At 56.2% G+C, this 14,046-nt stretch overlaps 1 protein-coding gene across 1 annotated transcript in view; it reads left to right on the top strand.

Annotated features, from left to right (window-relative positions):
* The window catches only part of PKP1 (plakophilin 1), a 47,992-nt gene extending 37,837 nt beyond the window's left edge, over positions 1 to 10,155 (top strand). The window contains exons 8-14 of the mRNA XM_032318660.1: positions 643 to 798; positions 1,625 to 1,801; positions 3,069 to 3,222; positions 3,605 to 3,791; positions 4,406 to 4,490; positions 7,748 to 7,854; positions 9,036 to 10,155. Of these exons, the coding sequence (XP_032174551.1) occupies positions 643 to 798; positions 1,625 to 1,801; positions 3,069 to 3,222; positions 3,605 to 3,791; positions 4,406 to 4,490; positions 7,748 to 7,822 (834 nt within the window). The 3' untranslated portion in view covers positions 7,823 to 7,854; positions 9,036 to 10,155. The remainder of the gene's footprint in view (positions 1 to 642; positions 799 to 1,624; positions 1,802 to 3,068; positions 3,223 to 3,604; positions 3,792 to 4,405; positions 4,491 to 7,747; positions 7,855 to 9,035) is intronic.
* The last annotated feature ends 3,891 nt before the right edge of the window (positions 10,156 to 14,046 follow it).

Consider the following 14,046-nt stretch of genomic DNA (forward strand, 5'->3'; position numbering starts at 1 on the left):
CCGCAGCCTGTTAACTGAGGACAAAAGCAAAGGCCTAGGAGAAGCTGCCACAGCCAAGTCCCAGGTGCGGGTCTCACTGCCTATGTGGACTTGGGATGGTTCAGCAGCTCTGCTGCTAGAAGCTGAGGACCAGCCAGCTACAACACGGGGCAGGCGTAGGGCTTTGGAACCTAGATAAGTCCAGCGGCTCCCGAGGGAGAATGTGTGAGAACAGAGGTGTGTTCTTCAATAGCCCAGCCCGACCACTGGTACCGTGGCTGTCACACAGAAGCGGTGGCCGCTCTCTGTCGTATCCTCCTGTGTGGGGGGCCCTGTGACAGGTACTTCCGGGTAGGCCTTCCCAGGAGCCCTGTCAAGCAGGTGACTTCAGTCCCATTTTGCCACTGAGAAAACCGGGGCCCGGAAGGTAAAGCAAGCCCCTCCAGTTCACGCAGCTAGGAAGCAACAGACCTGGGTTCGAGTCCAGACCCCAGGGAGCATGACAGTGGGAGGGAGATTTTCACGCAGGCCCGTGTTCCTCTGTCCTGAAGCCGCTGAGGGGCTGCCTCTCTCTCGTGAGCAAGGGCGGTGGGGGAGCCCGGGATGCCATCGGGGTGTTGGGGAGGCCCGGGCTCAGGTGCCACACTTCTGCTTGGCCCCCAGTCCGTGGAGAACTGCATGTGTATCCTGCACAACCTGTCCTACCGCCTGGACGCCGAGGTGCCCACCCGCTACCGCCAGCTGGAGTACAACGCGCGCAACGCCTACACCGAGAAGTCCTCCACGGGCTGCTTCAGCAACAAGAGTGACAAGACGATGGTGAGTGATGGTGATGACAGAGTCAGGGCCTGCTCCCCACCAGGCAGCCCGCTGGACTCAGCTGCCCGGCGCCTGCTTTCCTCTCTCCCTCAAGCCTGTAACCAGCAAGAAGGGCCAAGCCCAGGCCGAAGCCCTGGTCTCAGGCTGGTGTCGCTCTCCAGAAGCTGAGTAGAGGGCATTCGTCTGGTCTTCAGAGGGGATCTGTGTACTTGAGACTGTAAGACCTCAGACTACCCGGAGGTCAAAAGCTCCTGCCCTCCATTGGCAGAGCTTATCCTCTCTTACCTGTGATTGATAAGCTTGACCCCATCTTGTCCATTTCCCTGGAAGGTTTGGAGGAGCCAGGACTCTAAGCCCTCTCTGGCCTGGTTCCCACCAGATCCCAGGCCTCCCAGGTCCCCCAGAAGCAGGAGGGTGCTGTGGAGGGAGGGTCAGTCTTCCCCACTGGGTACAACTGTGGAAACTGGGCTCTGGGCCACACCTGCTGGCCCAGGGTGGGTCCGGCTCGGAGTCTGACTCTGGGAGGGGAGGAAGGATCATGGTGTGAGACCCAAAAGCAGCTGGAAGGTTTGGGCAGAGGGTGGCCAGCAGCACACTCCCCGGGATCCCAAGATTGTCCTCTGCCTCCCTCGGAGACCGCCCGAAGAAGCAGGTCCCCTGTCCTACCTCACTTCTGCGGAGCTGCTGTAGTGAGAAAAGGGACACCGGGAAGGTGCTTCCCCGGTCCCTCCTATCAGGACCCAGGACCCTGGAGCTGGGAGGCACACAGAAGGCTTGGGTTGGCTCCCTTCCCAAGGCTCCCTGCTGACCTGCCCTTTGTCCTCAGAACAACAACTACGACTGCCCCCTCCCGGAGGAGGAGACCAACCCCAAGGGCAGCAGCTGGCTGTACCATTCAGATGCCATCCGCACCTACCTGAACCTCATGGGCAAGAGCAAGAAAGATGCCACCTTGGAGGCCTGCGCGGGGGCCCTGCAGAACCTGACCGCCAGCAAGGGGCTGGTGAGGAGTGGCCCCCGCCCCACCCCCATTCCTCCAACTCAGGGCAGGCTCGGCTCCCTTCCCTGTTCTCCCACAAGCACGTCCACAGTCTGAGTCCTAGCAAACACCTGTGGCCTGCAGAGCTCGGTTCTGCAGGCACGAATAGAGGCACCGTCCTATGTGATATGGGGGAGATGAGGGAGGAGAAATAGCCCCGCCCTCTGGGAACTCCCAGGCCGTGGCAAAGCAAACCCACTCCTGCAGGATTCTGTCTGTACCCACAGAGCCCCCTTAGCGTTGTGATTCCTGCCCCCACGCTGGCCCTGTCTGGGGCGGAGGACAGGGATGAAGGGTATGTTTGTGGTGGGAAGAGTCTCTTGGGTGTTGAACTGGCAGAGGGAAAAATAGAGGGTTTGGAGCATGAACGGATCTAGAGGGAAATGTGGCAGGATCAGCAGAGATTTTGAAACCAAATATAGTTTGGAGGACACAACGGAATGGCCCTGAGCCATAGGAGGCCTGTTGCAATCAACAAGCATTTAGATGGGGAGGCAGCCAACAATCCTTCATCTTTACTTAGGACAAAAGAGAATCAGTTGGAAGCAGGACCAGGGTGAATTGAGGTAAGGAAGGAACTTTCTTGACTATGAGAGGATGGGTCTGGGGGTCTTCAAGAACTCCAGACCAGCCGGGACCAGATTACAGCCAGGATGGCTTTGTTGCTAGAGCTGGCCTACTTCTAGGGGGCCCTAGATGGTATCTCCAGGTGGGCACGGACCCTCTCCTACCCATCTTTGTCCTAGGCAAGTACCCAACAAATATGCGTTGGTTTCCCCGGAGGTAGGAAAGTTGGAAGGTGGTTCGATGCTTCTTTAATGGACAAATATCACTGACCACGAGGTTTCACGCAAGCAGACACAGCTGGGACATGTCAGGAAGGCAGAGCTGAGACCCACAACTGAGCAGGGGTATCTGACCCTTCTGTTAGACTGGGAGCCGATTCAGGGCCCCGGGGAGCGAGGGGTCTGAGACTACCCTCTCATCACCCATCTGGCCTCCAGGCTGATCCGGGAGTAGAGCTCAAGGTCAGGAGAGGTTGGGGTGCATTTCTGCCTGGGTGCTCTGTCTATTGCCGGCGCATGAGCAAATTTGTGTCTCTCTTTGTCCGTGCTTCCAACACGAAAGAGAAAAGATTCTGGGGTTTTTTCATTTGGGATTACCTGGATTGCTTCCACCACGGTGCCTGGGAAGCCACAGGCTAGGTCCTCACTTGGCCCTTCTTCCTCAGATGTCCAGCGGCATGAGCCAGTTGATTGGGCTCAAGGAAAAAGGCCTGCCCCAAATCGCTCGCCTCCTGCAATCTGGCAACTCTGACGTGGTGAGGTCCGGAGCCTCCCTCCTGAGCAACATGTCCCGCCACCCTGTGCTGCACCGCGCGATGGGTAAGCGCCCTCCACAGCATCTGGTCAGCCCTCTCCCCCGGGCCACCAGCTAGGACTTGGCAGAACCCCGCTTTCCAGAGCCTGCTGGAAGGTCCCCCTCTAAATTTTCCCTCACATTCCAAGAGGGGAAACTGGCCCTCGAGGGGAATGGAGGTAGGAAGGGGCAGGTCCCCTGGAGATGGGGGTGGGGAGTGCAGGTGTGCAGAGGTCCCATCTGGGTCCCAAGCCCTGACTTGGAGCTAGAATGGAGCCTTGAGGAGTCACCTGTCTAGGAATCTGGTTAAGGGCAGCTGGGACTCTGGCCCCAGGAGGGGAGGGAGCCCCTCAGCGCCTCTCTCCCTCAGTCATCTGAGCCCCTGCCTTCTACTGCTTTCTCTCTCAGGGAACCAAGTATTCCCAGAGGTGACCAGGCTCCTCACCAGTCACACTGGGAACACCAGCAACTCAGAAGACATCCTGTCCTCGGCCTGCTACACTGTGAGGAACCTGATGGCGTCCCAGCCGCAGATGGCCAAGCAGTACTTCACCAGCAGCATGGTCAACAACGTCATCAACCTGTGCCGTAGCAGGTGGGCGGGGCAGCAGGAGGTCTCCTCCCCAGCCCCCCACACCCCCTCACCCTTCACCCCACGCAGGCCGTCCTACGACTCCCTGCAAAGTCTCAGAGGCAAGGCGGAAGCAGTAGCTAGAATAGACAGGAGAGCCAGGGTGGGGTGGGGGCGGGGGTAAGCTTGGGTGCAGAGAAGTTCCAGAAGCCAGGAGCACTGTGGGGCTGAGTCCAGCAGGCAGGCCCTGGGGCTGCACAAAGGGGACAGAGGCAGTGCGTTCTCCACTGCGGGTCACCAGAGGACACTGGGTCCTTAGAGCATCAGCAGGAGGCATGGAGCAGCAGACCCTACATGGGGGAACTTTATTCTGCTCCAGGGGATTTTCTCCTCCCCGGACAAGGGCTGGGGGACCTTCCCCCTTAGAGCCCGCAAGGAAAATCCTAGGACACCTCTAAGTGGGCAGGGCCATGGGGTCCTGCCCACTGCGCAGAGCGAGCCTGATGGGGCTCCTTTCTCATGCACCTCTGGGGCCTCCCACGTCTCTAAGACCTGAAGGGGAGGGAAGGAGGGAGGAGGGGGCTCGTTCTCACGCCTCCCTGAGTCTCACCTCACAAATGAACTTCCTGCCTGCCCAGTGCCTCACCCAAGGCTGCAGAAGCTGCCCGCCTCCTCCTGTCTGACATGTGGTCCAGCAAGGAACTTCAGGGAGTCCTCAGACAGGTAAGGACCCACACTGTTGACCCCTCCCCAGGAGACCCTCCTGCACTTCCCCTGCACGGAATCAAGTCCGAGCGGGGCAAGGAGAGAGAGGCAGAATGGTCCGCCCTTCCCCATGGGGGAGAGGGAGCTATACTCCAGACAGAGAGAACCAGAGCTAAGAGACCAATGTGTGTGACGATGAACTTGATCACACTCCGAACAAACCCCTAGGCTAGAATTCTGGGAGGATGCCTAGTGCCCGGAGGGCAGAGGGAATCGAGGAAATGTGATGTGCTCTGTGGCTGCAGAGGGGTTTGATTACAAACCCCTTGAATCTCTGTGAGAGTTTGCCCTTAGCACTGGGGAGCCATTGAGGATTTTAGGTAGAGAGTGTCATGATTAAAGCAACATTTGGCAGTCTCCCTCATTGCCAGGGGCAGGGCAGAGGGGACCGAAAGATGCTGGGGCAGCTGGATTTGTCCAGTGGTGACCCTCACTCCTCTCTGTTCTCAATGCCTCCCAACCTCATCAAACACAAAGTCCTACCTTGGGTCTTAGTTCACCAAACCTCTCCACACTGGCCTCTCCCACTCCTGTGTCACCATTCTTTAGACAGAGACGTCAACAGTGGTGAGGCCAGAACAAGGACAGGATGCAGAAGAGACAGACTGGCCAGACTGACCATGCTCGAGTGCAAGCCTGGGGAGCCTGTGGTCACATGCGCAGAAAGAGATCGGTTGGGGAGAGGCCAAGTAGGCTTTGCAGGGAGAGGAAGAGCAGTTCCAATTTTAAGAGGTCAAGTCTGAGGGGATTGGATTGGGGTGCGGGGGTGGGACCCGAGGAGAGAGGCCAGGCTCCCACCCAGACAGGAGCACAGGGCAGGTGGAAGCCCCAAGAGCAGGCAGGACCATCATGGGGCACAGGTGTGTGGGTGAGCCTTGGAGAATAAGGGCAGAAGCTTGGAGAAGACCTTCACCTAGGGGACAAAGATAGCGAAAGACCAGGGAGCCAGGAGGAGCTGTACCACCTAGCCAGGAGGGGGCTGCAGCCCATGTGGGAGGAGAAAGCCCAGGAGCGGGAGCAGGTGAGTGGCAGTTCCGAGGACCACCGAGGCAGCTGGCAGGACGGAAACCAGGGAGGCCCCTGGATGCGGCGATCTCAAGTCCCAGGCCACAGTAAGAGCACTGTTTCCAAAGCAGGGGGAGCCCTTGGGGCCCCTGCCATGGGCACGGAGGGATGGGGAGAGGTGGAGGGGGGCAGAGGGGAGAACCGCTCTCCTCAGTGTGGCCCAGAAAGGGGAGAGAAAAGGCATGGGTAAAAGGCCCCTGTTTAATGACAGAGGGGACCCAAGCATCTCTGTCATGAGATGAAGAATGGGCAGAGCAGGAGACAGTGAAGGGGCAGGAGGATGAGGAAGACCATAGAACAGAGAGGCCACAGAGGGCCAGGGATGGCCTGATCATGTAGGAGAGGAGATGGGAAGACACCTGCCCTGGGGCAGAAGGAGGAACTAACCCTTCCTCCAGCAAGGCAGGGAGACAGGAAGGACCAGGTGGTCAAGGTCGACTGGGGAAGTCTGAAGGCCACAGCCAGTGGTGGTCCATGTCCTCTATTGGACAACCCAGTGCTCTTTCCTGGCAACACCACGGTGTGGGCAGGCTTGGCCATATGACAGCTGCCAGAGAGACTCCATAGAAGGGAGGCAGGTAAAGAGACTGGGTGAGAGCTTCCTCAAGCTGTTCCACAGTGGTCCAGAAAGTTCAGCTCACCCAGAAATACTGACACGACACCCCCCCCAAGGCACCCAGAGAGCCCCCTTGCCAGCATGCTTGTGTTCAGTGTCAGTGGGAACCAGCCTCATCATCCAGTCCCTGTGGCTCCCTCTAGCCATGCTTCACAGCAGCTTGGACATGACAAGGGTCGTGTTTCTGTCCCCAGAGCTCCCGCACTTGCACTGCCCCCTGGGTCCTTGCAACCACAGTGAAGCCAACCATGGGGCTTGGTTGCTCCCCACAGAATGGGAGTTTGCCTTGATGCTGTGGGTCAGGGCAGGAGCAGGGCTGGGACCCAGGAATTCCCACTCCTGGGCTCTTTCCACCAAATCCAGCCAAGCTCAACAGGAACGAGCAAGCCGATCTGCAGGGGAAAAACCAACGTCATATGATTCAGGCCGAGACCAAGTAGGCCTCGGGCTTTGAACCACCTGGTGTCTGGATCTCTCATGTTCCCATAGGCCAGTGAGAGCTGACAGACTCTCAGAGCCCTTCTCAAGGGCGTCTAGGCCCCGTCTGCTATCCCCCTGCATTCCAAAGCATTTATTGAGCACCTGCAGTATGCCGGGAGACATAACAGAAACAAGATTCTGTCACTCCCCAGCAGGAGCTCAGGGACTGGTGGGGCTGCAGGTGGGAGAGCAGACAGGTAACCCGAGCCCACGGCACGGCGGCTCCTCGCTACCAGCACCAGACGCCTCTCTGGTGGACATGTCCTCGTTGCCGAGAGCTCGGTCAAGACTTGGGGGGAAAAAAAAAAAGAACAGGGACAGTCAGAGGGAGGAAAAACAAACAGCTTTTCTTTTCTTTTTTTTAAAAAATATTTTATTTTTATTTACTTGACACAGAGAGATCACAAGCAGGCAGAGAGGGAGGCAGAGAGAGGAAGGGAAGCAGGCTCCCTGCTGAGCAAAGAGCCCAATTCGGGGCTCGATCCCAGGACCCTGAGATCATGACCTGAGCTGAAGGCAGAGGCTTTAACCCACTGAGCCACTCAGGCGCCCCACAAACAGCTTTTCTAATCTGACTTTGGTTATCGTTCTGTGTAGAGAGTAATGAATAAGAGCTTAAAACCTTATGCCTTAATTCAGATTTCTGCGGATCTGCCTAGGATATTCAGAAGCGCTGGTGGGAGCCCAGACACCAAGACAGTTCACTGACCCATGGATGTCAATGGCCTTATGTTTGGTTGCACATTTAATCGAGCCAGGTTTAGCCCAGACACACATATCTAATGAATCCAGAGGGCTCTGGCTCTAGGCCAAGGACACTATGGGAGGGCAGTGTCTGGCTCAAGGCCAAGGACACTCTGGGAGGGCCTTGTCTGGCTCAAGGTCAAGGACACTCTGGGAGGGCAGTGTCTGGTTCAAGGTCAAGGACACTCTGGGAGGGCAGTGTCTGGTTCAAGGTCAAGGACACTCTGGGAGGGCAGTGTCTGGCCCCGTGGGAAGTCACATACTCTCATCCTAGAGTATTTCACGCAGTCGCCGTTTCTTTCCCCTGCAGCAAGGCTTGGATAGGAACATGCTGGGAAGCTTAGCCGGGCCCAACAGCCTCAGGAACTTCACCTCCCGATTCTAAGAAGGGGCTGCCCCAGCAAGTACAGATCGCAGGTAAGGATCGGCTTCCCCAGGGCAGAGGCACATCCAGGACGCCTGCAGCAGCCTCAGCTGGTCTCAGAGGGAGAGGCCAGGCCTGTGCTCCCCAGGGGCACAGAAGAATCCTTCGATCTGACAGATAGCCTAACTGTGGCCAACACAAGGCCTATGATGACAGCTGTATAGCTACTCGGTCAGGGTGCCATGGGCTGTCCCATCACAGTACATTAAGGATATATGATGTCCTGATAGCATCAGCAGGCCAGAGGTCTGGGCAGAACTTCTAGGTACGGCTGTGTAGGTTACACACTGCACAACCTAGGTGGTGCCCTACACGTGGATATGGTATGAATGCCCCCCGCCCTGCAGTGATACAATATGTCAGTCTGGGTTTGCACACCTACAGCTCACTTTCTTATCCTTTTCATAATTCACTTTCCAGTCTGCACATGCCTAATGTGGATAAGCTTATTTCCAGCTGCTGATTCCAGGGACCAAAAACTCAGAACCAGTATCTATGACAAAGGCCTGAAAGCCTTAGCTTCCAGTGGCATCACCTGGTGCTTCCTAAAACACACACTCCTGGCCCCAATCCCAGCAGTTCTGACTCTGGAAAGTACATTACTAAACAATCATCCCAGGAGTTTCTGAGGCAGGTGACATCACCAACCTTCCCTAGAGGGTCACCAGAGATGGCCCCGGTGTGGAGCCATCGCAGAGAGTCGGGGGCGAGGACAGGGCCTCCTGAGCTGAAGGGAGCTTCTCAGCACCCTGGCTCTGTGCCGGCATGCCATCACCTGAGGAGGGTCCTGGTGGGGGAGGTGGCTGTGACTGTGGTCCAGGCGAAGGTAAATACATCAGACACCTTCTCCTGGCAGAAGAGCTTCAACAACATGAGGATGGGAAAAGAGAGAAGACAAAAGTCAATAGATTCTCAGCGAGGGAAGTCTGGACCCTCAGTGCTGTGCGGGGCCCAGTGCTGGCCCAACAGGGTGGGCGTGGTGGGAAGGCACAAAGCCAACACACTTCTGGTTAGCAAGAGCGACAAGAGTGTCAAGGGCGACTGGGAATGCCCTGGCTGGCCTGGGGGCATATCCTGGTGGATGTGGGTGAAAAGCAGGGGCAACATTGGCTAGACCTACTGGTGTGGGGGTGTCTCCCTGGAAATGCTAACCGGATGACCTCTCCTTTTCCAGAAATCATACAACCCAGCTGAGACGACCTCAGGCCTTGCTGGAAGGGTGATTCTGCGCACCCTGTGCAGTTTTGGAAAAGTTCCACTGCAATTGAAAGCAAACCTCAAACTGTGGCTAATGGAAATATTTTTAGATTTTTTTTTTTCCTTGGGGGAACTGGCAGGCAAGGGGGGTTGGGAAGGGTGGGCGGGGGGACTTTCCTTGACTTAAAGGGGCTTATGTTTCATGTCAATACTTCTTTCGCTGAGAAATGGTATGTATATATATATGTATAATGTAAGTGTGTGTGTGTGTGCACGCGCGCATGCTTGTGCGTGAGTGCCTAAAAGCACGACCACAAACTTCAAGAAGCTAAGTAAGCCGCTTCTGCCGCTGATGAGGTGGTCAAAAGGACTCTCACTCTCCCACATTTCCTCCACGACTTGCGCTCTTGGTTGAGCTGTCCATAGTTCCCAAAATGTGTCATGCCAGGGCAAGGGGCCCGTACCAGGGTCGGGTCCACGAGAAGCCTCGAGGGAACCATCCCTGGGGCAAGGGGAGGTGGGAGGGGGGCGTAACTGGGGCCGGGGTCCTGCCGGAAGGGAGGCTGGCAGGGTTGTTGAAGTTCAGCTCATGGGAAACTTTAGTTGTCTGATCACGCCTCCCTTCCCGTAGGGCCACAGGACCTGGGGCTGGATGGGGTTGGGGCTCCAGGGGACGGGCAAGGACGGTCACGCTTGCTTTGCTATCTGAAGTCTGCTCTGGGGGCGTAGGAGCCAGAGGGATGGGACTGGCCATGGTCTTGGGCTGCACACCTGTCAGAGGGGGCTCAGCCTACAAAGCCCCAGCCTTCAGGGGCTTGTCTGTTTGTTTCGGGAGAAAGAAGGCAAAATGGTGCTCAAAGCCAAAGAGCTATTTGGAGAATGGCTGTTAGGTCTTCATATCCCTGGTGGGGAGGGGGACAGGCTGGGTTGGACAGGCAGCCGTGCCAGGCTCCTGTGGGACAGCTGGCGGCTTAGAAGTTAACCAGGAGCTGACTTCCCTGCTGAGACCCAAGAGAGGGAGTATTCTGGGTCTCAGGAGACTTGGAAGATGGAAATTTGGATAGACCAGGAAAGGAAGCTGTCACTTCAGGGCACCAGCAAGCCCCAGCCCAAGGCTGATCCTACCTTCCCCTGAACCCCAGCCTTCCCATCTCCACTCTGTCTTGGGGAAAAGCACAGAGGATGTGATAGAAGCAGCTTGTCAGGGGCACCTGCCACCCCAACGCCCCAGACTCTTGTGCATTTCAGAGAAGTAGTAGTAGAAGGACCTCCCGACTCCCTATGGGAAAGCTCGCTGTCAGCAGCCCTCGGTGTACACTGTAGGGTAGAGCAGAACATGGGTTCCCAAGGCTTCCTGACGTCTGCCTCCGTCTCCCGTACTAACACTGTTGGTGTCAGCTAGGAATTAGCTGCCTGGTCCACAGCCTTCTCTAGAAGAATAAAAGGTGCTTCTCACTCTTCTTTCCTCCTCATCAGCCTCCCAGGCCCCCTGCTCCCCACCAGGCTCTACCCCCCATCCAACCCCGCTTCTTACCCCAGCAGTCAAAACGGAAAAGTACCCTTCTTACCCCAGCAGTCAAAACTGAAGAGTACCCTTCTGGACGAAGGATGTGCCTGCTAAGATGTGTAACAGACCGCGGCCAGACCGTGATAACGGGCCGTTTAATCAGTGTCCCCTGCTGCTCTGGGTCCGCGATGCCCTCCCCCCTTTTTGCTCATGATGGAAAGCCTCCTCCTGACTCCCTCTCCCTCAGGGACCACATGGGAGTGTGGTCCCACCAGGCCGTCCTGGGCATAGGTTCTAGGATGACTCCTCTGGTGACCAGGGCTCAGAGGAAGTCATTTCTTTAAAAAAAAAAAAAAATATGTACAGAGCACCAAGATATGCCAGGCAGTGTTGTAAGCCCTCAGCATACATCCATGAACAGACCACAGCCCCGTCCTCGTGCAGCTTACATTCTCAGAGAGGAAGGAGGACACATGGGGTACTTGACTTTGGGGATCCCCCTCCCAGTGTGAGTGGATTGTCCAGTCAGGGCGTGAGGGAAAGAGCCCACGACCAGTGAGTCTGTGGTGAGTGGCCCCCAGGGAAGTGCCCCTTCCCTTAGCGCTGCCCTCACTTCCTGCCACTCCGCTCCTCGGCTGGAGTGGAGTGGGCCAGCTGGGCCCAGCCCTCTGCCTTGGGGAGCAGCGGGCTAAGATGAACAGTTAGGCCAGACCTGATTTTGTATTCTCTCTCGTGCTTTCTCCGGCTGGCCAGCTGGGCCCGACACCTGGGCCTCTGACCCGTGGCTGTCCCTTTGGAAGACACAGCACTGAGAGAGTCCTGAGGCTGCATTTCCTAAAGTCAGGGAGGAGGGGTTTGCCCAGGGATGGCTTGGTATCTTCCGCCCACACTGGCCTCACGCTAGCAGGGCTGACACCCCAAGCAAGGCATTCTAATTTGGGGCCAATGAGGAAGGGCATAGACCACTCCGTCTCTGCCTGTCCTGGCCCTGACCCCAGGATCTCCTGTGCTTCAGATAGATCTGGTCATTGACCGCCAGCAGCCTCTCCAGGGGGGCGGCCAGACCAGCGTCGCAGACCCCATGCTTTCCCTCATGATACAGTGAAGGGTTTTCTCCAGATATGGAGACAGTGATAGTCTCTCTTGTCCACCCCCAGAGCCTGGCTGAAAGGTGGGATGACCAGGAGGAGGAAGGCTGGGAAGATGGCATGGGCAGGGGGAGATGGGCAGAGGGAAGCCCGGGGGGTGATGCTGGAGGTATCCTGGAACCCATCTAGAGCCCAGCCTTCCCTTTGCCCCATGTTTGTATAAGGACCTCACGCTGGCCAGGCCCAGTTTCCCTGTGTGATGCACTATGTATTTGCTTTTGTGGAAATATAGGAAATCAATAAATTGCTGGCATTTCTTTGAACCTCTTCAAGCAGTGGATTATTTGGGGGTGCCGTTGAGGAAAGAAGAGCTGCTTACTCCCTCCCAGGCTCTACTCTCACTGAGCCTGTGCCAGGCTAGGACTGAGCACCACCTGAGGGAGACGGGGACCACCACGAAAAGCTGCCTGCCCCATGTCCGCACATCTGAGCCCCACAGGGGCTCCATGACACCAGCACCCTCCCTCCAGTGGGAGAGAGTACACCCATATCACAGAGCTTGGAGAGGGGAAAGGCGCCCCACCCATGAATGCACCAGGCAGAGCAGCTGCAGGGAAAGGAACTTCAAGGGCATTAGAAGAACCCAAGTTTACTGAAAGTGCATCCTACCTGCGTCCCGTATGGGGTGCTTGGAGCATCACAAAAGCAGAGGATGCAGTGGGCCTCGGCCACAAGAGGGCCATACACCATAGACTATACACCATAGACACACATGGGGAACTTTCTAAGACACAGCTGGTAAATTCCAAGTGGTGGTCTGGACATAACCACTGTAGGCCATCACTGAGTGTCAGGGCCCTCTGGGTGGGGAAGGCTGAGAAAGCTGAGTAAAGTGTTAAAAAGGAGCTCTTCCCAGCCCAGGACGGTGGTTCCTGGCACGGGCTCTCTAGAGGGCCATGACCCTGACTTTCTGGGCCATCTCTGGGCTCCGTAATGGTCAGGGCAACCAGGGAGGAGAGGCTGCACCTCAGCACAGGGAGAGGAAGGTGGCCTGTCTATGGCCTAGATTGTTAATACACTCAGTCTGAGGCCCTGGAAAATGCCTTGAGACCTGAAGACATGTATTGGCTCTGAGGTGTGAGCTCCAATTACAAATTCAAAATCAAGGAATGTCAGATGGTTAAGCTTTCCTTCCAATAGTGCACACACACAAACACACAAATTACATGTGTGCTGCTCTCCGAATATTTGCAAACTAACACCCCATGCAACCAACACCCAAATCAAGAACGAAACGTTACCAGCACCCAAAGGCCCCCTCAGGGCCCCGCTTGCCGAGCGTCACCACTATCCGGACCTGTAACACGGAAGAGTCATTTTGCCTGTTTGGCGTTCTGTATGAATGGAGTCAGGCTGTCCCTTGCTGTGTCCAGCTTCCCTAGCTCGTGGGCATCAGGTTCATCCATTACTATCGTATGTCACCTTCACAGCTGTGAACTTGGGAGTCCAAGGCAGGACAACGCTGCAATACAACATACGGTCTGACAGCACCATCATGGTTATATCTAGGATTTCTAAGCATCTGGAAGTAATGTACGGATTAGCCATCTCCCTTCCCCCATCTTCCTTCCCCCAAAGTTCCCACATGTGGCGTGATCACTGGGAAATTAAAACTAACAGCAAAGAAGTTTCACTTGATGTGGGTGTGGGTGCATCTAATGTGTTGGCATTGCAAAGGGCTCCAAAGGTCCTGCATTGGCCATCCCTGGCCAAGAGAGTGACAGACCCCTTGCTGGCCCCTCAGGCGACTAGCCTATGAACAAGGGAGGGCCCTGGGGTCCAGAAGCAGAGGGCAGGACAAAACTGGGGGGCCACCGGGAGCAACTGGAAGCTTAGATGGTGCCAAGGGAAGGGTCCCAGGGTCCTCGAGAAAGACTCTCCCAGACCCCCACGGGCAGGCTGCAGACGGCTCTCTGTCCCTGAGCCTTGAAGTCATTTCCTCCTGTCCCTTTGCGGATGGCCTGGCCCACGGCCTGGATCCCGTTGGTAGTCCCAGCTACTCTAGAGACAAAGCAATCTTTGTGCCTCACTTCTCAAAATGCAGGTCATTCTGTTGCCTCAAAGAAAGAACGAAAGAAGTTGTTAAAAAACAATAGTCTTTTTAATTAAGGGGCTAAAAAATCACCCCGTTAACCTTTCAAAGCCTTAAGGTATTCATTTTCTGTTTTGAGCTTTGCCTCATTCTAGTGAGACAAGCAGAGCTCTGAGTATTACATTCCAATGTGTAGATTAAGAGAAAAATTGTCTTACCCAGACTCACGTTGTTAAGTGTGTGGCAGAACCACAAGCATCCTCTGTCCCAGCCCAGGCGTGTGCTCTGATCGACTCCCGCA

Source organism: Mustela erminea, chromosome 17 (assembly GCF_009829155.1).
Source record: "Mustela erminea isolate mMusErm1 chromosome 17, mMusErm1.Pri, whole genome shotgun sequence".
Classification (NCBI taxonomy): domain Eukaryota; kingdom Metazoa; phylum Chordata; class Mammalia; order Carnivora; family Mustelidae; genus Mustela; species Mustela erminea.